Source organism: Oncorhynchus gorbuscha, linkage group LG19 (genome assembly GCF_021184085.1).
Source record: "Oncorhynchus gorbuscha isolate QuinsamMale2020 ecotype Even-year linkage group LG19, OgorEven_v1.0, whole genome shotgun sequence".
Lineage (NCBI taxonomy): Eukaryota > Metazoa > Chordata > Actinopteri > Salmoniformes > Salmonidae > Oncorhynchus > Oncorhynchus gorbuscha.
This window is the reverse complement of record NC_060191.1, coordinates 60875354-60899353: the sequence shown is the minus strand read 5'-3', so window position 1 is coordinate 60899353 and position 24000 is coordinate 60875354. Positions and strand designations below refer to the sequence as shown.

Here is a 24000-nt window from a genome sequence, read left to right as displayed (position 1 = left end):
GTGTGTGTGTGTGTGTGTGTGTGTGTGTGTGTGTGTGTGTGTGTGTGTGTGTGTGTGTGTGTGTGTGTGTGTGTGTGTGTGTGTGTGTGTGTGTGTGTGTGTGTGTGTGTGTATGAATGCATTCTAACATGTGTGTGTTTCAGCGGGCAGGCCGGGGGTCCAGGAGGAGATCATTCATAACCTGGACTACTGTGACATCCTGGTGCTGGGGGAGGAGCTGAGGCCAGAGCAGGAGAGTCTCCAGCTGCAGCGTAGCACCCTGCTGGGGAAACACCTGGACGCCACCAACTCCACCTCCGGCATGTCTATATACGGTAAATTACCATGTAAACGTCACATTTCCTGACCTCTAATCCCTATATAACCTCTGACTCCTACCCCAACTCCAACTCCACCTCTGGCATGTCTATATATGGTAAGTCAACATGGAAACATCTAGCTTCCTGACCTCTAATCCCTATCTAACCTCTGACTCCTACCCCAACTCCAACTCTACCTCTTGCATGCCTCCATCTATGTTACCATACAAACACCTAACCATAAACCCTATCTTCCTCTATATCCATAACCCCTATCTTCCTCTATAACCATAACCCCTATCTTCCTCTATATCCGTAACCCCTATCTTCCTCGATAACCATAACCACTATCTTCCTCAATATCTGTAACCCCTATCTTCCTCTATAACCATAACCCCTATCTTCCTCTATAACCACAACCCCTATCTTCCTCTATATCCATAACCCCATCTTCCTCTAAATCCATAACCCATATCTTCCTCTAAATCCATAACCCCTATCTTCCTATATATCTATAACCCCCATCTTCCTCTATATCCATAACCCCATCTTCCTCTAAATCCATAACCCCTATCTTCCTCTATAACCATAACCCCTATCTTCCTCTAAATCCATACCCCTTATCTTCCTCTATAACCATAACCCCATCTTCCTCTATAACCATAACCCCTATCTTCCTCTATAACCATAAACCCTATCTTCCTCTATATCTATAACCCCTATCTTCCTCTATATCCATAACCCCTATCTTCCTCTATATCCATAACCCCTATCTTCCTCTATAACCATAACCCCTATCTTCCTCTATATCCATAACCCCTATCTTCCTCTATAACAATAACCCCTATCTTCCTCTATAACAATAACCCCTACCTTTCTCTATATCCATAACCCCTATCTTCCTCTATAACCATAACCCCTATCTTCCTCTATATCCATAACCCCTATATTCCTCTATATACATAATCCCTATCTTCCTCTATATCCATAACCCCTATCTTCCTCTATATCCATAAACCCTATCTTCCTCTATATCCATAAACCCTATCTTCCTCTATAACAATAACCCCTACCTTTATCTATTTCCATAACCCCTATCTTCCTCTATATCCATAACCCCTATCTTCCTCTATATCCATAACCCCTATCTTCCTCTATAACCATAACCCCTATCTTCCTCTATATCTATAACCCCTATCTTCCTCTATATCCATAACCCCTATCTTCCTCTATATCCATAACCCCTATCTTCCTCTATATCCATAACCCCTATCTTCCTCTAAATCCATAACCCCTATCTTCCTCTATATCCATAACCCCTATATTCCTCTATATACATAATCCCTATCTTCCTCTATATCCATAACCCCTATCTTCCTCTATAACCATAACCCCTATCTTCCTCTATAACAATAACCCCTACCTTTCTCTATTTCCATAACCCCTATCTTCCTCTATATCCATAACCCCTATCTTCCTCTATATCTATAACCCCTATCTTCCTCTATATCCATAACCCCTATCTTCCTCTATATCCATAACCCCTATCTTCCTCTATATCCATAACCCCTATCTTCCTCTATAACAATAACCCCTATCTTCCTCTATAACAATAACCCCTACCTTTCTCTATATCCATAACCCCTATCTTCCTCTATAACCATAACCCCGATCTTCCTATACATCTATAACCCCCATCTTCCTCTATATCCATAACCCCTATCTTCCTATATATCTATAACCCCTATCTTCCTCAATATCTGTAACCCCTATCTTCCTCTATAACCATAACCCATATCTTCCTCTATAACCACAACCTCTATCTTCCTCTATAACCATAACCCGTATATTCCTTTATATCCGTAACCCCTATCTTCCTCAATATCTGTAACCCCTATCTTTCTCAATATCTGTAACCCCTATCTTCCTCTATATCCATAACCCCTATCTTCCTCTATGACCATAACCCCTATCTTCCTCTATAACAATAACCCCTATCTTCCTCTAAATCCATAACCCCTATCTTCCTCTATAACCATAAACCCTATCTTCCTCTATATCTATAACCCCTATCTTCCTCTATATCCATAACCCCTATCTTCCTCTATATCCATAACCCCTATCTTCCTCTATAACAATAACCCCTATCTTCCTCTATAACAATAACCCCTACCTTTCTCTATATCCATAACCCCTATCTTCCTCTATAACCATAACCCCTATCTTCCTCTATATCCATAACCCCTATATTCCTCTATAAACATAACCCCTATCTTCCTCTATATCCATAACCCCTATCTTCCTCTATAACCATAACCCCTATCTTCCTCTAAATCCATAACCCCTCATCTATGATACTGGTAGTGACCATAGGAATGTGTCCACCATCTCTCTCAGGTGTGGACTCCATGTCCAATTATGAGCAGGTGATCAGGCAGGTGCATTACCACAACTGGCATCCCGCCCAGACCCCAGACAGGAAGTTCCGTCTCACCTGCTCTGAGCTAAACGGACGCTACACCAGCAATGAGTTCACCCTGGAGGTCAGTGGACTAGAGAGCGGAACGATAAAAATACAGGAATTACAATGTTCCTGTGCTTCCAGAAATTATAATTGATTAAACATTTCCTGCCCTGAGACCCTTAGCCTTTTCAACTTGCTCTTCCCAGAAAATCTCTGACGGTTCTGTGTGTAATAGTCCTTATTTGGAATATACTCTTATATTTTCTGAGACATTTATTATACCTGTAACCTTGCTCTCTATTCTTGCCCCGCCCAGATTAGTGTACTCCACAAATCAGAGGCTGGGGAGCATGTCAATCACATGGTAGCCCCGTCCCAGTACATGCAAGTCGTTCCTCATCTGGCCATGGTTCACAGTCTATACCCCACACACGGTCCAGGTAAGACTATAGAATCATCAGTCTATACCCCACACACAGCTCAGGTAGGACTTACCATAGGATAATTCTGTTCCAGCCCAACACACCTTTTAACCCACCTCTGTGTCTGTTTGTATGTGTGTATGTGTGGTGTGCGTGTGTGTGTGAGAGAGAGAGAAACTGGACTACAGTGCTATTGGATAATGGGGAGGACTCTGCGTGCATGTGTAAATAGATACTATTATTGAACACACAGAGAGAGAGAGAGAGAGAGATCGAGAGGAAAACATACAACGTTTAAAATCCATGTAAACAAACAACAAGTGTGCGGTTTAAACAGGCAAAAAAAACACATCTCTTCCCACAGGGCCGTGTGGTGAGGCAGGGATGCAGCTTAAGCCCCACCCTCTTCAACATACAGTGAGGGAAAAAAGTATTTGATCCCTTGCTGATTTTGTACGTTTGCCCACTGACAAAGAAATGATCAGTCTATAATTGTAATGGTAGGTTTATTTGAACAGCGAGAGACAGAATAACAACAACAAAAATCCAGAAAAACACACGTCAAAAATGTTATGAATTGATTTGCATTTTAATGAGGGAAATAAGTATTTGACCCCTCTGCAAAACATGATTTAGTACTTGGTGGCAAAACCCTTGTTGGCAATCACAGAGGTCAGATGTTTCTTGTAGTTGGCCACCAGGTTTGCACACATTTCAGGAGGGATTTTGTCCCACTTCTATTTGCAGATCTTCTCCAAGTCATTAAGGTTTCGAGGCTGACGTTTGGCAACTCGAACCTTCAGCTCCCTCCGCAGATTTTCTATGGGATTAAGGTCTGGAGACCGGCTAGGCCACGCCAGGACCTTAATGTGCTTCTTCTTGAGCCACTCCTTTGTTGCCTTGGCCATGTGTTTTGGGTCATTGTCATGCTGGAATACCCATCCATGACCCATTTTCAATGCCCTGGCTTAGGGAAGGAGGTTCTCACCCAAGATTTGATGGTACATGTCCATCGTCCTTTTGATGCAGTGTTGTCCTGTCCCCTTAGCAGAAAAACACACCCAAAGCATAATGTTTCCACCTCCATGTTTGACGGTGGAGATGGTTTATTGGGGTCATAGGCAGCATTCCTCCTCCTCCAAACACGGCGAGTTGAGTTGATGCCAAAAGAGCTCCATTTTGGTCTCATCTGGCCACAACACTTTCACCCAGTTGTCCTCTGAATAATTCAGATGTTTATTGGCAAACTTCGAGACAGGCATGTATATGTGCTTACTTGAGCAGGGGGACCTTGCGGGCGCTACAGGATATCAGTCCTTCACGGCGTAGTGTGTTACTAATTGCTTTCTTGGTGACTATGGTCCCAGCTGCCTTGAGATCATTGACAAGACCCTCCCATGTAGTTCTGGGCTGATTCCTCATGATTCGCATGGTTTTCATGATCATTGCAACTCCACGAGGTGAGATCTTGCATGGAGCCCCAGGCCGAGGGAGATTGACAGTTCTTTTGTGTTTCTTCCATTTGGGAATAAATACACCAACTATTGACACCTTCCTACCAAGCTGCTTGGCGATGCTCTTGTAGCCCATTCCAGACTTGTGTAGGTCTACAATCTTGTCCCTGACATCCTTAGAGAGCTCTTTGGTCTTGGCCATGGTGGAGAGTTTGGAATCTGATTGATTGATTGCTTCTGTGGACAGGTGTCCTTTATACAGGTAACAAACTGAGATGAGGAGCACTCCCTTTAAGAGTTTATACTCCATTTAAGAGTGTGCTCCTAACCTCAGCTCATTACCTGTATAAAAGACACCTGGGAGAAGGAAATATTTCTGACTGAGAGGGGGTCAAATACTTATTTCACTCATTAAAATGCAAATCAATTTATAACATTTTTGACATGCGTTTTTCTGGATTTTTTTTCTCTCTCACTGTTCAAATAAACCATTAAAATTATAGACTGATCATTTTTTTGTCAGTGGGCAAACTTACAAAATCAGCAGGGGATCAAATACTTTTTTCCCTCACTGTATATATCAATGAATTGGCGAGGGCACTAGAACAGTCTGCAGAACCCGGCCTCACCCTACTAGAATCTGAAGTCAAATGTCTACTGTTTGCTGATGATCTGGTGCTTCTGTCACCAACCAAGGAGGGCCTACAGCAGCACCTAGATCTTCTGCACAGATTATGCCAGTCCTTGGCCCTGACAGTACATCTCAGTAAGACCAAAATAATGGTGTTCCAAAAAAGGTTCAGTCGCCAGGACCACAAATACAAATACCATCTTGACACCGTTGCACTAGAGCACACAAAAACTATACATACCTTGGCCTAAACATCAGCGCTACAGGTAACTTCCACAAAGCTGTGAACGATCTGAGAGACAAGGCAAGAAGGGCTTTCTATGCCATCAAAAGGAACATAAAATTCGACTTACCAATTAGAATCTGGCTAAAAATACCTGAATCAGTTATAGAACCCATTGCCCTTTACGGTTGTGAGGTCTGGGGTCCGCTCACCAACCAAGAATTCACTAAATGGACCAACACCAAATTGAGACTCTGCATGCAGAATTCTGCAAAAATATCCTCTGTGTACAACGTAAAACACCAAATAATGCATGCAGAGCAGAATTAGGCCAATACCTGCTATTTATGAAAATCCAGAAAAGAGCCATCAAATTCTACAACCACTTAAAAGGAAGCGATTCCCAAACCTTCCATAACAAAGCCATCACCTGCAGAGATATGAACCTGGAGAAGAGTCCCCTCAGCAAGATGGTCCTGGGGCTCTATTCACAAACAGACCTCACAGAGCCCCAGGACAACATAATTACACCCAACCAACCAAATCATGAGAAAACAAAAAAAAAAATATTTACAAGAATTGTCAGAAAAAATGAGAATGCTATTTGGCCCTAAACAGAGAGTGGCCGAATATCTGACCATTGTGACTGACCCAAACTTAAGGATATCTTTGACTATGGACAGACTCAGTGAGCATAACCTTGTTATTGAGAAAGGCCTCCGAAGGCAGACCTGGCTCTCAAGAGAAGACAGGCACTTCTGTGAGTGTAATGTTTACTGTTCATTTTTTTGTTTATTTTTTGTACATTGTCTACTTCACTTGCATTGACAATGTTAACATATGTTTCCCATGAGAGAGAGAGAGAGAGAGAGAGAGAGAGAGAGAGAGAGAGAGAGAGAGAGAGAGAGAGAGAGAGAGAGAGAGAGAGAGAGAGAGAGAGAGAGAGAGAGAGAGAGAGAGAGAGAGAGAGAGAGAGAGAGAGAGAGAGAGAGAGAGAGAGAGAGAGAGAGAGCTGAAAGCGAGAGATGGAGCTGAGAGAGAGAGAGTGCGGTGAAAGCGAGAGAGAGAGATGGAGCTGAGAGAGAGAGAGTGCAGAGAGAGAGAGAGAGAGAGAGAGAGAGAGAGAGAGAGAGAGAGAGAGAGAGAAGAGAGAGAGAGAGAGAGAGAGAGAGAGAGAGAGAGAGAGAGAGAGAGAGAGAGAGAGAGAGAGAGAGAGAGAGAGAGAGAGCTGAAAGCGAGAGAGGGAGGTGAAAACGAGAGAGAGAGAGTGCGGTGAAAGCGAGAGAGAGAGTGAGGTGAAAGCGAGAGAGAGAGTGAGGTGAAAGCGAGAGAGAGAGTGAGGTGAAAGCGAGAGAGAGAGAGAGAGAGAGAGAGAGAGAGAGAGAGAGAGAGAGAGCTGAGAGAGAGGGAGAAAAGAGAGAGAGAGAGCTGAAAGCGAGAGAGAGGGAGGTGAAAACGAGAGAGAGAGAGTGCGGTGAAAGCGAGAGAGAGAGAGAGAGAGAGAGAGAGAGAGAGAGAGAGAGAGAGAGAGAGAGAGAGAGAGAGAGAGAGAGAGAGAGAGAGAGAGAGAGAGAGAGAGAGAGAGAGAGAGAGAGAGAGAGAGAGAGAGAGAGCTGAAAGCGAGAGAGGGAGGTGAAAGAGAGAGAGAGTGCGGTGAAAGCGAGAGAGAGAGTGAAAGAGAGAGAGAGAGTGAGGTGAAAGCGAGAGAGAGAGAGAGAGAGAGAGAGAGAGAGAGAGAGAGAGAGAGAGAGAGTGAGAGGTGAGCTGAGAGAGAGAGAGAGAGAGAGAGAGAGGTGAAAGCGAGAGAGAGAGAGAGAGAGAGAGAGAGAGAGAGAGAGAGAGAGAGAGAGAGAGGGAGGTGAAAACGAGAGAGAGAGTGCGGTGAAAGCGAGAGAGAGAGAGAGTGCGGTGAAAGCGAGAGAGAGAGAGAGGTGAAAGTGAGAGAGAGAGGGACAAAAGAAACATTGAGAGTGAGAGGGAGGAGATGACACACTGATATGAAGAGAGAGAAAGGGAGGGGAGAGAGGACACATGAGAAGTGTGCATGGAGGGGTGTCTTTAATGAAGTGAATAATGTAGATTGTTCTGTTGGGAGACCGTACAGACTCTCTAGTAACATTATGTGTAGATTATTCTGTTGGGAGACCGTACAGACTCTCTAGTAACATTATGTGTAGATTATTCTGTTGGGAGACCGTACAGACTCTCTAGTAACATTATGTGTAGATTATTCTGTTGGGAGACCGTACAGACTCTCTAGTAACATTATGTGTAGATTGTTCTGTTGGGAGACCGTACAGAATCTCTAGTAACATTCTGTGTAGATTGTTCTGTTGGGAGACCGTACAGACTCTCTAGTAACATTATGTGTAGATTGTTCTGTTGGGAGACCGTACAGACTCTCTAGTAACATTATGTGTAGATTATTCTGTTGGGAGACCGTACAGACTCTCTAGTAACATTATGTGTAGATTGTTCTGTTGGGAGACCGTACGGACTCTCTAGTAACATTATGTGTAGATTATTCTGTTGGGAGACCGTACAGACTCTCTAGTAACATTCTGTGTAGATTGTTCTGTTGGGAGACCGTACAGACTCTCTGGTAACATTCTGTGTAGATTGTTCTGTTGGGAGACCGTACAGACTCTCTAGTAACATTCTGTGTAGATTGTTCTGTTGGGAGATCGTACAGACTCTCTAGTAACATTATGTGTAGATTATTCTGTTGGGAGACCGTACAGACTCTCTAGTAACATTCTGTGTAGATTGTTCTGTTGGGAGACCGTACAGACTCTCTAGTAACATTCTGTGTAGATTGTTCTGTTGGGAGACCGTACAGACTCTCTGGTAACATTCTGTGTAGATTGTTCTGTTGGGAGACCGTACAGACTCTCTAGTAACATTCTGTGTAGATTGTTCTGTTGGGAGACCGTACAGACTCTCCGGTAACATTCTGTGTAGATTGTTCTGTTGGGAGACCGTACAGACCCTCCGGTAACATTCTGTGTAGATTGTTCTGTTGGGAGACCGTACAGACCCTCCGGTAACATTCTGTGTGCATTCATGTATATACACTGGGGTGCCTTTAACATGAGAGAGATCAAAGGCTATGGATTGGTGTTTAAAAAATGATCTCTCTCCTCTCTTCTTTCTCCTCTCCCACACCCTCCCCCTCTCTCTGTAATAAGGAAGCAGACTGAATCAAATTACCAATTAAAGGAGTCCTCTGTAGCTGGATGAATACACACATGATATTATCTGAAGGAGAGAGAGAGAAGGCAGGGTGTTGATGTTATGTTGAGAGTATAGTACAGCACAGCAGTTCAACATTACAGATCTAGGACCGTCTCTCTCTCTCTGTGTGTGTGTGTGTGTGTGTGTGTGTGTGTGTGTGTGTGTGTGTGTGTGTGTGTGTGTGTGTGTGTGTGTGTGTGTGTGTGTGTGTGTGTGTGTGTGTGTGTGTGTGTGTGTGTGTGTGTGTGTGTGTGTGTGTGTGTGTGTGTGTTTGTGTGTGTGGGGGGGGGTAATGCTCTCGTTATGTGTGTGTGCATACTGAATAACTGAGATGTTTTGGTTGTGTGCATAACCAAGTATTTGATATGCTTGTGGGTGCACCATGTTACTTAACATACAGTATATTAACTTGACCTTTCCTTACCCCCCAGGAGTCCCCAGTGCTGCCACAGTGGTGATAGTGATCTGTATCGCCGCCCTGGTGGTGGTGGTTGTGCTAGGCATCTACCGTATTCACCTGACACACCAACAGGAGGGCAGGAGCTCAGAATCAACCAAAGAGAGAGAGCTGGACTGGGATGACTCAGCGCTCAATATCACAGTCAATCCTATGGAGGTAAGGTGAAGAGGGGGACTGAAAACAAAACCGTGGGGGAGGAGTAAAGGAAGGAAGATGAGTGTTGTACGGACCAGATGTTGGAACAGCCTTAAGTGCAGTCAGGATCAGGGGCAAAATACTGTCCAGTTTATTAACAGTGACTTGGGGTTCCAGGTGAATGACAAAAACCTATGAATAGTTACATCATCAACAAAGGTATTTACTAAATTAACAGACTCTCGAAGTACAGGTTTGAATAGAAATCAAAAACCAAAGTCTCAATCAGGCCTACCCTGCCAAACCAACTTTAGTTGTGGTATACCAGGCTATGAACACCCTCCCACACAGCTCACATACCAAACCAATTGTAGTTGTGGTATACCAGGCTATGAACAGCCTCCCACACAGCTCACATACCAAACCAACTGTAGCAGGTTGGGGTATACCAGGCTATGAACAGCCTCCCACACACCTCACATACCAAACCAACTGTAGCAGGTTGGGGTATACCAGGCTATGAACAGCCTCCCACACAGCTCACATACCAAACCAACTGTAGCAGGTTGGGGTATACCAGGCTATGAACAGCCTCCCACATAGCTCACATACCAAACCAACTGTAGCAGGTTGGGGTATACCAGGCTATGAACAGCCTCCCACATAGCTCACATACCAAACCAACTGTAGCAGGTTGGGGTATACCAGGCTATGAACAGCCTCGCACATAGCGCACATACCAAACCAACTGTAGCAGGTTGGGGTATACCAGGCTATGGACAGCCTCCCACATAGTTCACATACCAAACCAACTGTAGCAGGTTGGGGTATACCAGGCTATGGACAGCCTCCCACATAGCTCACATACCAAACCAACTGTAGCAGGTTGGGGTATACCAGGCTATGGACAGCCTCCCACATAGTTCACATACCAAACCAACTGTAGCAGGTTGGGGTATACCAGGCTATGGACAGCCTCCCACATAGTTCACATACCAAACCAACTGTAGCAGGTTGGGGTATACCAGGCTATGGACAGCCTCCCACACAGCTCACATACCAAACCAACTGTAGCAGGTTGGGGTATACCAGGCTATGGACAGCCTCCCACATAGCTCACATACCAAACCAACTGTAGCAGGTTGGGGTATACCAGGCTATGAACAGCCTCCCACATAGCGCACATACCAAACCAACTGTAGCAGGTTGGGGTATACCAGGCTATGGACAGCCTCCCACATAGTTCACATACCAAACCAACTGTAGCAGGTTGGGGTATACCAGGCTATGAACAGCCTCCCACACAGCTCACATACCAAACCAACTGTAGCAGGTTGGGGTATACCAGGCTATGAACAGCCTCCCACATAGCTCACATACCAAACCAACTGTAGCAGGTTGGGGTATACCAGGCTATGAACAGCCTCGCACATAGCGCACATACCAAACCAACTGTAGCAGGTTGGGGTATACCAGGCTATGGACAGCCTCCCACATAGTTCACATACCAAACCAACTGTAGCAGGTTGGGGTATACCAGGCTATGGACAGCCTCCCACATAGCTCACATACCAAACCAACTGTAGCAGGTTGGGGTATACCAGGCTATGGACAGCCTCCCACATAGTTCACATACCAAACCAACTGTAGCAGGTTGGGGTATACCAGGCTATGGACAGCCTCCCACATAGTTCACATACCAAACCAACTGTAGCAGGTTGGGGTATACCAGGCTATGGACAGCCTCCCACATAGTTCACATACCAAACCAACTGTAGCAGGTTGGGGTATACCAGGCTATGAACAGCCTCCCACACAGCTCACATACCAAACCAACTGTAGCAGGTTGGGGTATACCAGGCTATGAACAGCCTCCCACATAGCTCACATACCAAACCAACTGTAGCAGGTTGGGGTATACCAGGCTATGAACAGCCTCCCACACAGCTCACATACCAAACCAACTGTAGCAGGTTGGGGTATACCAGGCTATGAACAGCCTCCCACATAGCTCACATACCAAACCAACTGTAGCAGGTTGGGGTATACCAGGCTATGAACAGCCTCGCACATAGCGCACATACCAAACCAACTGTAGCAGGTTGGGGTATACCAGGCTATGGACAGCCTCCCACATAGTTCACATACCAAACCAACTGTAGCAGGTTGGGGTATACCAGGCTATGGACAGCCTCCTACATAGCTCACATACCAAACCAACTGTAGCAGGTTGGGGTATACCAGGCTATGGACAGCCTCCCACATAGTTCACATACCAAACCAACTGTAGCAGGTTGGGGTATACCAGGCTATGGACAGCCTCCCACATAGTTCACATACCAAACCAACTGTAGCAGGTTGGGGTATACCAGGCTATGGACAGCCTCCCACACAGCTCACATACCAAACCAACTGTAGCAGGTTGGGGTATACCAGGCTATGGACAGCCTCCCACATAGCTCACATACCAAACCAACTGTAGCAGGTTGGGGTATACCAGGCTATGAACAGCCTCCCACATAGCGCACATACCAAACCAACTGTAGCAGGTTGGGGTATACCAGGCTATGGACAGCCTCCCACATAGTTCACATACCAAACCAACTGTAGCAGGTTGGGGTATACCAGGCTATGAACAGCCTCCCACACAGCTCACATACCAAACCAACTGTAGCAGGTTGGGGTATACCAGGCTATGAACAGCCTCCCACATAGCTCACATACCAAACCAACTGTAGCAGGTTGGGGTATACCAGGCTATGAACAGCCTCCCACATAGCTCACATACCAAACCAACTGTAGCCGGTTGGGGTATACCAGGCTATGAACAGCCTCCCACATAGCGCACATACCAAACCAACTGTAGCAGGTTGGGGTATACCAGGCTATGGACAGCCTCCCACATAGTTCACATACCAAACCAACTGTAGCAGGTTGGGGTATACCAGGCTATGGACAGCCTCCCACATAGCTCACATACCAAACCAACTGTAGCAGGTTGGGGTATACCAGGCTATGGACAGCCTCCCACATAGTTCACATACCAAACCAACTGTAGCAGGTTGGGGTATACCAGGCTATGGACAGCCTCCCACATAGTTCACATACCAAACCAACTGTAGCAGGTTGGGGTATACCAGGCTATGGACAGCCTCCCACACGGCTCACATACCAAACCAACTGTAGCAGGTTGGGGTATACCAGGCTATGGACAGCCTCCCACATAGCTCACATACCAAACCAACTGTAGCAGGTTGGGGTATACCAGGCTATGAACAGCCTCCCACATAGCGCACATACCAAACCAACTGTAGCAGGTTGGGGTATACCAAACCAAGTAGCAGGTTGGGGTATACCAGGCTATGGACAGCCTCCCACATAGTTCACATACCAAACCAACTGTAGCAGGTTGGGGTATACCAGGCTATGGACAGCCTCCCACATAGCTCACATACCAAACCAACTGTAGCAGGTTGGGGTATACCAGGCTATGGACAGCCTCCCACATAGTTCACATACCAAACCAACTGTAGCAGGTTGGGGTATACCAGGCTATGGACAGCCTCCCACATAGCTCACATACCAAACCAACTGTAGCAGGTTGGAACAGCCTCCCACACAGTATACCAGGCTATGGACAGCCTCCCACATAGCTCACATACCAAACCAACTGTAGCAGGTTGGGGTATACCAGGCTATGGACAGCCTCCCACATAGCTCACATACCAAACCAACTGTAGCAGGTTGGGATATACCAGGCTATGGACAGCCTCTCACACAGCTCACATACCAAACCAACTGTAGCAGGTTGGGGTATACCAGGCTATGGACAGCCTCCCACATAGCTCACATACCAAACCAACTGTAGCAGGTTGGGGTATACCAGGCTATGAACAGCCTCCCACACAGCTCACATACCAAACCAACTGTAGCAGGTTGGGGTATACCAGGCTATGAACAGCCTCCCACACAGCTCACATACCAAACCAACTGTAGCAGGTTAGTGTATACCAGGCTATGAACAGCCTCCCACATAGCTCACATACCAAACCAACTGTAGCAGGTTGGGGTATACCAGGCTATGAACAGCCTCCCACATAGCTCATATACCAAACCAACTGTAGCAGGTTGGGGTATACCAGGCTATGAACAGCCTCCCACATAGCTCACATACCAAACCAACTGTAGCAGGTTGGGGTATACCAGGCTATGAACAGCCTCCCACATAGCTCATATACCAAACCAACTGTAGCAGGTTGGGGTATAACAGGCTATGAACAGCCTCCCACATAGCTCACATACCAGAGCTATAACATCAATCATAATTCAATCATAATAACAGGCATCTTCATTACACCCACATTTACATTTGCGTAGCAAGTGTTCATGTCCAGCTGAACATGGCATCCACTTGGAGGTTTGAAAAAGGGTCAATTACTGCATTTAAAGATTAAACTGAAATGTGTCACAATGCAACGTGACCAAACATTTCCTTGACACATAATTAGCCTTACGCAACAGTGGCAAAAAAATAAGATAACAACAGTATACCATTAGGATATATGATTTACTAGATATATGGGGGGTAAATGAACACGCTTGTCACACCCTGACCTTAGAGCTTTTTATTTCTCTATTTGGTTAGGTCGGGGTGTTATTTGGGTGGGCATTCTAGTTTTTCTATTTCTTTGTTGGCGGGTATGGTTCCCAATCAAAGGCAGCTGTCTATCGTTGTCTCTGATTGGGGATCATACTTAGGCAGCCCCTTTTCCCACCTTAGATTGTGGTATATTGTTTTTGCATAGTTGCTGTCTAGCCCTGCAGAACATACATTCGGTTTTGTATTTTGTTGTTTTGTCGGAGTTCAGTATTCAAAATCATGAACACTTTCCACGCTGCGCTTTGGTTTCATTCATCTAACGACGAACGTAACAACGCTAAACAATTTATGGGGAAGGGGAATTCAAACATTTGTGACGAGAGCTGCTGAGTCAGCTTCATCACAGCATCTGAAATAGAGTGAGTAACTGAAGTTTGAGGGCAGAGGGACGAATGGCAGGGAAGAGGAGAGAAAGGGAGAAATGGGACATAGTGAAACAGAGTAGGATACACAAGGGCCACAGTAATTAGCTCCGGAACCTGTCACACACCTGTTGCCTCTCTGTGCCCCATGCAGAACTTCCAGGAGCCCCAGGGAGCTGAGGAAGAAGCCAGCGAAGAGGACGAGGAGGATGAGGAAGATGATGACATCACCAGCGCCGAGTCAAACGACAGTGAGGAAGAAGAGGAGGAGGTCCCAGGAGCTCTCAGTGTAAAACAGGGCAGCAAGAGGGGCCAGCTGGACTGGGACAACTCTACATTAACCTGCTGAATACAGTCACACATACACACTGACGCACACACACACACACAAACACTAATATACACACACACACACACACACGCTGAGGCATCAACATACACACTACCATAAAATCAATTGTTTAATCATGAGAGACGACCTGAGATTTTTCTCAATTGAGTCAACATCTCCCCCTACTGGTGAAAATGGAGATGGTGATGAGAATAGAATGAGCACTAAAGTAATACACACGTGTCAAACACACACACACACACACACACACACACACACACACACACACACACACACACACACACACACACACACACACACACACACACACACACACACACACACACACACACACACACACACACACACACACACGTGTCAAACCCGCACACACACACACACACACTCATTCACTCGCATACAAGCGAACAACGCCAGCCTGTACTCCTTTGTACATTTAAAAATACTCCTTTCCTTAATGTCAAATCATGTGGTGTTAACTAAAGGCTACGATGTGGTACTCCAATGCTGTAATACTATCTTGTTGTCCTGAGTCAGTACCTCAGACCTCAAGCCCTCGTCCACAAGCTGACAGTTTATCTACTGTTTTATACTGAGACTGTGAAAAAACAACTCAACTAAATGTTAAAATACTCTATACAGCTGAAATTGCTCGTCAAACATCTGATTTCCACCTATTTTTTCAGGGTCTAAAATCTCATCTGAAAAACTGTGGTCCTATAGGTCGCCATGATCCTTCTTAATGGTTTCTTTCCCATAGACACATAGTGGTACAGTCCACTGTGCTAGAGTTAGCTTGGTACAGTGAGATAGTTAAGATGGTACAGTCCAATATAGGGAAACTCCTTCAATCCTTACCATGTTATCTGTGTACAGTATATCATACCTTCTGTCCATTGCATCAAATTACAATTTTAGGCATAACAAGAAAAAAAGATTATTGCATTGATTTGCAGTATTTTAATAACTGAAAAATATTTTGGAGGTTTGTTGCAATGGAATATATTTGATTTAATGCTGTTTATTTCATCCTGGATGAGGTGTCCAGGTGATTTTAAAGAGTTATGCCGTCGCCCAATGGCACTAAACAGTCTTTAGTTGTTTTTCGATTGATGTGCTGTTGGAGATGTTGTACTTACCTGAGGCATAGTCATATAGGTGCCACATTATAGAATGTTCAGAAATGTGTTGCATAGAACTGACACGTTTCTCTGTCATGCAAAACAATAACCATGTCAGCTCTGTGCATTTCAATTCTATCTTCAACATTGTGTATATACATTGCACACAACTGAATAAGCACCCAGGTGAAAGTTGGCTTTTTCTGTTCTGTTTCTTGGACACACTACGAGAGAGGAGGAACCTTGTAAATGTGTATATGTTCCTCTTACCTGTAGATACTAACTAGAGTAGGTGACCCCGCCCTGAACCTAGCAAGCCCCCCCCCTCTTTTCTTCTGTATGTATGTATGCACAGAACCCCGCCCATGTCAATGAAATCTGTACATATTACACCAAACCCTGCCCCGCTCTCTGTGTTTGTATCTCTGTGTTCAGTTCATTCCAAATGGCTATGCTTTCTGTCTGCTAAGACAGGCAAGTTAAACCAACTTAAGCCCAACTTAAACTGGTTAATGGAAATGTAAAAGGTCTTCTATCGTTCTGTAGTCAATACCAGCAACCCCCCTTACCCCTATCTTACACAGTCTGCCTAATATCAAATGTTACTTTACCTGGCATGAGGAGAAATTGAACGTTTCTATTTTCTACATTTGGGTATTTGACTGTGTGACCCTGCTTGATGTAATCCTTTCCAGGGATAGTCCTTTGGTTCTATCTGGGAGAACCCTGTCTTGAAGAGCCCGTGTATAGCTAGCTACAAGTTCATGTAAAGTGTTCAACAATTGTGTAGGGTTACACCTGTGCTTGTGACGTGAGGCCTTGTCCTCAACCTCCACCATGTTACTTTCTTCTCCTGAACCCCTCTCACACCTGTACCCCTACCCCCTTGGAACTTTTGCTAGACTTTGCATCAACCCTCCCCAATGTTCTCCCAGAGTTTGTTTTAGAGGTGGAAGGTGAAAATAAATATGAACCTTGTAAAATGGGTAAAAGCTTTTTTAGTTTTTCTTGACGTTTTCTTTGGACTGTTTTCTTAGTTTCCTTTGGTTGGTCACTACAGCACTTTCTGTAAATGGACCAATAAAGAGTTGTTTTAGAAGCTAGCTGTTTCTCTCGTTCATTCTGCAGTCACAGATCAATTTGTTCAATACAGAAAACAACTAGGGGGAAATAAAATGGAGTGGGAAATACTCAGCAGTCGGGTCACTAGTTAGTCATATAGTTAAGACTATGGCATTTCAAAGCTATGACAGGTATTAGGCCCATCTAACCGTTTAAACTGAGGGCAATACTCAACACCTGCAACTTCTGATTTGAAAGTTCACATTTAATCCAATGTCTCCATCTAGTGGACATCTTTAGTGGTATGTTTGGTGGTGTTTTATCAACTTGTTTCTCAATGAGGAAATAGGCCATAGCGGACCCTATTATAGGGCTTGGAATTTCTTCGCGTTACGACATGATACGGCCGCCGCGGACGCTGTTATAATTACGTCATAGATGGCCGCAAGTTTACGTCATAGTAAAACAGTTGAGATATTCCCGCAAGATTCACATTTCGATCACACACGTGCTGAAGAACGTAAGTGCCTCAGTAGCCCTCCACCTTCAATCCATTGGAAAATGCAAAGGAATTAACCAGATTAGGCTAATTGTGTTAAAGTGTCAACATTGGGTAATGAAATATAAAGATCTCTATTAGAATGTGCAAGGAAATGTAAGCTAATAAGTCAAATATAAAGTAGGCTAGCCTAATGAGTGACATCTAATAATGTGACTTTGTTTTCTTTAGGATATCTCAGCACATAAAATACAACTAGGAATCACTTATCTAATACAATAATGCCTGGTACTGATTCTGAATCTGGCTGTTGGCCACGCTTGAGATCTTCAAAGAAGCGCTCCAACCCCAAAGCCAAACACACAGGAAAGGAGATAGGGTAAGAAACTGATTTTAAAAAGCCTGACAAGTACTGAAGTAGTGCCAAATATGATTTTTATGTTTGTATAGACAGGAATAACTGTTGTAGTTATCTGAAAATGGCTGGCGTAGTTGTGGAGGGAGGATATTGTACTGTAACAGTGATGATGTATGTAGGCTACATTAGTATTTTTCTCCATCTCTCTCCTCTGAACCCTAAGCCTGCCTGTTACCCCTTCTAGCGCTCAGGATGCCCAGAACAAAGCTGAGCTAGACCCAATGACCCGCTCCCTGGCTCTCCACCTGTGCTGCCCAGCCTGTGACACTCTCCTCCTCCAGCCTGTGTCTCTGCCCTGTGGCCACTGCCTCTGTCAGCCCTGCATGGAGGGCATCCGCAAGAAGCCCTCCAGCACCAAGGCCTCTGATGCCCAACAGGCCCAGCCCTACTCCCAGTGCCCCAGTTGCCTGGTTCACTACTCCCTCCAGCCTGGCGGGGCCTGGCCCTTTCCAGAGAATCTTCTTCTGGCCAACGTATCTGAGCAGCTCCTAGAGAGGCTGGAGGGCCTGAGGCGGGTGAAGCAATCCAAAAACACCCGGGCCAAGGACACATCCCTGAGGGTGACCGCCTGCGGGATCTGCTCTAAGCAGCGCGAGGCCCAGAGCTACTGCCACACCTGTGACCTCAACAACTGTGCCAAGTGCCTGAGAAAACTCCATGGCAACCGGGCATTCCAGGCCCACGTGCTGATGGAGCCCGTGGAGGGTGGGTGCCGCGATCCATGCCCCACCCACCACGACAGCTCCCTGTCCCACTGTTGCCTTGACGATGGAGCTCTGGGGTGCCAGGGGTGCATGGAACAGGGGCACCAGGGGCATGACGTGTCACCCGTCCACGAGGCCCGTGCCCGCAGGGAGGTGGGCATCCGCAATTCACTGGAGCAGGCTGAGAAGGGTAAGGTCACATCTACTGCTCTATTGTTTCTGAGACTCTTTATATAAGTTCCACTAAAAGGGCTGTTTTTCTTTGTATTCATTTGATGGATTTATGTTGTTAATTTGAAGTCTTAATGTTGCTGCACAAACTGCTTTGGTTCAGTTAATGAGCTTTCATAAGTGCAGCCAAAATCTACCAGAGTTCAGGTTTCACATCTTAATTACTGCAAGTAAAAAATACATTCTCCAAACCACATCTCTGTGAACTACAGTAATGGTAACCATTATGTCAAACATCTTACTCCGTTGTGGTAATTGAGTAAACTCAAAGTAAATGAATTGAAAGTGAATTAATACAGGAAGTTAAGTTTGTATCAGATGTTTATTGCTGCCCTTGTCACGTGGCTGTAGTGAAGTCCCAGTGTGAAGCCGACATGGTGTCCATGGATCAGTTGAGGGCCCAAACGGGCACCGACGGTGCCGAGCAGAGACGCCGCGTGCGCGAGGGCTTCCTGTCTCTCCGTAATTTCCTGCTAGACCAGGAGGCGGCACTGCTCTCCCACCTGGACATCCTGACCTCCAGTACCTGCAGCGGTGCCAGGGACTTCCTCCAGACCTCTGCTCCACTCCTGGGCTCCCTGACTGGGCTGGAGGTGATCTCTGAGCAGGCCCTCCTGGAGCCCGACACCGTGGCCTTCCTGACTGGGGCCATGGCTCTGACCCAGTGGCTGCAGAAGGTCAACGGGGACATCCACCGCCCTGCCCTGACTCTCCAGGAGGGGGAGCCCTTCAAGGGGGTGAAGATGGACTTTGACGCCCTCCTTAGAGACCTGCAGGGCCTTCTGGTGACCCACCTCCACTGGAAGAGCCCTGAAGTGGATGCAGTGGTTGCATCAGCGACCAGCGTTGAGTCAGACGTTTTGGAGGGGTGCTGCGAGGTGTTGCAGGTGCCATCCTGCCCAGGGACCCCCCACCGCACCCTGGCTCTGGCGGACTCCCCCCTGAGCCCCCGGAACCCCAAGAGCCCCAGAAAGCTGGTGATGGAGGAACGGCTGGGCCTGTCGGCTGGGGACTGCAGCGATAAGGAGCGCCACCTGCTGCCCAGGCCCCCCATCATCTACCAGCACATCGTCAGAGGAGACACTGTGGAGGTACAGTTACACAGCAACTAGGGACTTATTATAAACTTAAAATGTATTGTTTTATATCTATGTGAAGTTATCCAATATAATGATAACTCTATTTGTCTGTGTAGATCTTCTGGATGCTGCCCATGGGCGAGGAGGTGGAGACCTTTGACATCCACTTCCAGGATGCTGTTACCGTGGGGATGGCCATGGAGGAGGGGAAGGGAGTGGTCCTGGTGGGGCTGAAGACCTGCAACCTGCAGACAGCCGGGCTCCACCTAGACACACACTACCTGTTCCGGGCACGCTCTGTCAACAGCCACGGAGCTGGGGAGTGGAGCTCCTCCTACAGGGTGAGTAAAGTACTACATGACCAATGACATTCTGACTGTGAGGCCAATCCTATTTTAAGATACATTATATTACTGACAACTAATTTGAGTTGTGTTCATGTTGTCATTGTTCCCAGGTGAACACCGAGCGCCAGGGAGACGAGGCCAAGGCAGCCGTGACACAGGAAATCTAACTAGTACAACAGGAAATGAAGAACCCACACATCATATGTCACTTAGAATCTGTCTTTTCCACATACGCTGCATTATCAGGCAGAAACATACACTGCATTATCAGGCAGAAACATACATTGCATTATCAGGCAGAAACATACATTGCATTATCAGGCAGAAACATACACTGCATTATCAGGCAGAAACATACATTGCATTATCAGGCAGAAACATACACAGCATTATCAGGCAGAAACATACATTGCATTATCAGGCAGAAACATACATTGCATTATCAGGCAGAAACATACATTGCATTATCAGGCAGAAACATACACTGCATTATCAGGCAGAAACATACATTGCATTATCAGGCAGAAACATACACTGCATTATCAGGCAGAAACATACATTGCATTATCAGGCAGAAACATACATTGCATTATCAGGCAGAAACATACATTGCATAATAAAAATAAAGCAAGCTACTTTGAAAAAGTGAGCTATTTAAGTTTTTTCACCAAAAACAATGCTTTGTGGAATTTGTTCTTAACTAATAAATAATGGTTACATAGAATTACATTGTATTGACCACTTGACAATATAAATTATAATCTTTAGTCACGTCTCGGTGCCCAGTGCAAACAGCGGAAATCCTTCTTTAATCACCTATGAAACAAAACACTCATTAGTATCAGGCTAACGAGTCCTAGGTGACCCTCTCGTTATACAACAGTAAATAATGACAACCTATTACCCCCAGCAGCAGCCCTCTGCTACTACAGCCCACACCACTCTCAAGGACATGGTAATACACTTATTCTAATTAACTCACTTCAGAAAGTGCACTGTCTGGAAAAATGATGTAAGCTAAATGCTAATGAGTGGCTAGAGTGTCACGTACAGTAGGTGTTACACCGTGGTGTGTGTGTGTGTGTGTGTGTGTGTGTGTGTGTGTGTGTGTGTGTGTGTGTGTGTGTGTGTGTGTGTGTGTGTGTGTGTGTGTGTGTGTGTGTGTGTGTGTGTGTGTGTGTGTGTGTGTGTGTGTGTGTGTGTGTGTGTGTTGTTTGGCTAATTACTGGTCAACCCGGTGAGTGGTTGGTTATATGAGGGTTGGTCTGGGTGATAGTCTGTAAGGTGAACCTGGTGTTTGTGCTGTAATATGAGTCATCTGCTCCACTATGAGAGGCTGTTAAGCTGCAATATCATACTTCATCTAGTGTGATATTGGCATCGCTCTATTTCTCTCTCTTTCTTTCTCTCTGTCTCACTCACTCTCTCTTTCATTCACACACATTTACACAAGCAGCCCAATTCTGATATTTTCCCACTAATTGTTATTTTTCCCAATCAGATCAGCTGTTTTGCCAATAATTGGGCAAAAGATCAGATTCGGGCTGCCTGTGTAAACACAGGCTTATAGTTCTGTCTTTCTCATCAGCTTATCTGTGTTCTTTGCTGAGGTTTACACATTGATCAGTCATCTTTTCTATTTTCTTCAAAATCTACATACTGCATCATCTTATCAATTATCATCCTCATCATCATCGTTACCATCACCATTGTATGTGAAGAAAGATAGGATTTTTGGCACAGTGTTATTTGAGGATTCATCAGAGATAATACTGTAATTGTACTTGATTGTGTACTTACTGTAGGAATATGAGAAAGTGACTTGATTTGAAATGTTACAGTGCAGTAGGCCTGATCCTCCTGGACAAGTACAAAGTTACAGTGCAGTAGGCCTGATCCTCCTAGACAAGTACAAAGTTACAGTGCAGTAGGCATGATCCTCCTGGACAAGTATAAAGTTACAGTGCAGTAGGCCTGCTCCTCCTGGACAAGTACAAAGTTACAGTGCAGTAGGACTGCTCCTCCTGGACAAGTACAAAGTTACAGTGCAGTAGGCCTGATCCTCCTGGACAAGTACAATGGTTTAAAATATCAGAAATGACCAGAATTGACCAAAAGATGGCAGCATAGATCCTACCAGCACCGGATCAGGTGAGTTTAGTATGACACAGTTTTGACCTTCTTCAGAGATTTTGCTGGTGATCATGATTGTATAATAACAGAGAGTAGCACAAAGTCAGAGGAACTGGGACTCATGCCGAGCACAAATGACTTGCTTCCATTTGAGGGCTGACGTCAGTACAAACACAGCAGGGGTGACGTTTGTGGACAGAGAGGGAGAATCTTAACTGTATACTCCTCGTGTCCTCTCTCCTCGCCTCCTTCTCAAAACCCATTGGATGAGAAAGCCAGAGGTCCCTCCCCTATGACTTTCTCCTCCAATGGGTTTTGAGAAGGAAGAGAGGAGAGAGGACGCGAGCAGTAGGCAATTGAGATTCTCCCATACAGTAAAGCCTGTGATCCTTTCGGCATAGTGACTCATTGTGAATCGATGCATGTGTTCGTTATAAGATTGAGTTTGTTTGTAAGGTCAGGAGGCCATACAGTCATCCGAAGGTGTTGATGTTATCTGCAGAACACGCACAACACACACACACGCAGATAAACACACACAGCTGTAAGGGGTTTAGGCAATGTCACTGGTACCGCCTTAAGGCTGTGGGTTCCAATTATTCTTTGTGTGTGTGTGTGTGTGTGTGTGTGTGTGTGTGTGTGTGTGTGTGTGTGTGTGTGTGTGTGTGTGTGTGTGTGTGTGTGTGTGTGTGTGTGTGTGTGTGTGTGTGTGTGTGTGTGTGTGTTAGAGTTGCTAATTTGAGATGAACCCTGAATAGGCAGTGGTTGACATTTGAAAAGGTTGAGATGGAGGGTGGGGGGAGGTCTCACTCCTATTCTGACAAAATAATTGGTCCCTTTGTGCAGAATGGACAGAGGATAAAGCATTGAGACTCAAGTTTTTGCCCTAGCTAGTCCATAGCCCAATTATTGTAAAAATCAAATAAATACCTATGCTTACAATATACTGTGGTAGGCAAAATGTATTGCCACGTCACTCAGTCTTTCTCTTTTCTTCTCTATCTCCTCCATCTCTCAACATCTGTTCTCAGTATGCAGTTATGCAATATGCAGTTATGCAAAACTCATATTTATTCAATAATAATAAGCGATAAGTAGGAGGTAGGAAAGGAAGCAGCGGGAGACAGAGAAATGACGAGAGAGAGAGATTACGAGAGAGAGAGCAATTGAGATAAAGTGAGAGAGAGAGAGAGACACACACACACATTTAAATGCAAATAAAACACTCGCCCACATATAAGGCGAAGTGAAAGAAAGTTCAGCACAGTGGAAGCAATATAGGCTGTTACTCATTTTCCTGGTTTTTAATGAGCAGAAAACATGGTGGCGTTTGACTGTCAATATATGATGATCAAATCAATCTGGTTTAGTGACACACCGGGTAGGAAATTAGATGAGAAACACTATGACATTTGAGATGAGAAACACTATGACATTTGAGATGAGAAACACACTATGACATTTGAGATGAGAAACACTGACATTTGATATGAGAAACACTATGACATTTGAGATGAGAAACACACTATGACATTTGAGATGAGAAACACACTATGACATTTGAGATGAGAAACACACTATGACATTTGAGATGAGAAACACTATGACATTTGAGATGAGAAACACACTATGACATTTGAGATGAGAAACACACTATGCCATTTGAGATGAGAAACACACTATGACATTTGAGATGAGAAACACACTATC

At 45.2% G+C, this 24000-nt stretch overlaps 2 protein-coding genes across 3 annotated transcripts in view; both read left to right on the top strand.

Moving 5' to 3' along the window:
* Positions 1-16914, top strand: part of LOC124006326 (calsyntenin-2-like) — a 521555-nt gene extending 504641 nt beyond the window's left edge. The window contains exons 13-17 of the mRNA XM_046316283.1: positions 144-314; positions 2697-2842; positions 3080-3203; positions 9159-9343; positions 14499-16914. Of these exons, the coding sequence (XP_046172239.1) occupies positions 144-314; positions 2697-2842; positions 3080-3203; positions 9159-9343; positions 14499-14693 (821 nt within the window). The 3' untranslated portion in view covers positions 14694-16914. The remainder of the gene's footprint in view (positions 1-143; positions 315-2696; positions 2843-3079; positions 3204-9158; positions 9344-14498) is intronic.
* A 310-nt stretch (positions 16915-17224) lies between these two features.
* LOC124006381 (tripartite motif-containing protein 42-like) lies at positions 17225-20817 on the top strand. Of its 2 annotated transcripts, none has more exons than XM_046316369.1 (6): positions 17225-17399; positions 17610-17757; positions 17981-18690; positions 19083-19822; positions 19927-20151; positions 20268-20817. In XM_046316369.1, exons 2-6 carry the CDS (start codon positions 17660-17662, stop codon positions 20322-20324), a joined length of 1830 nt encoding a protein of 609 aa, XP_046172325.1. In that variant the 5' UTR covers positions 17225-17399; positions 17610-17659; the 3' UTR covers positions 20325-20817. The 2 variants fall into 2 exon arrangements, with proteins under 2 accessions (XP_046172325.1, XP_046172326.1); XM_046316370.1 differs by having other exon boundaries at positions 17225-17492.
* The last annotated feature ends 3183 nt before the right edge of the window (positions 20818-24000 follow it).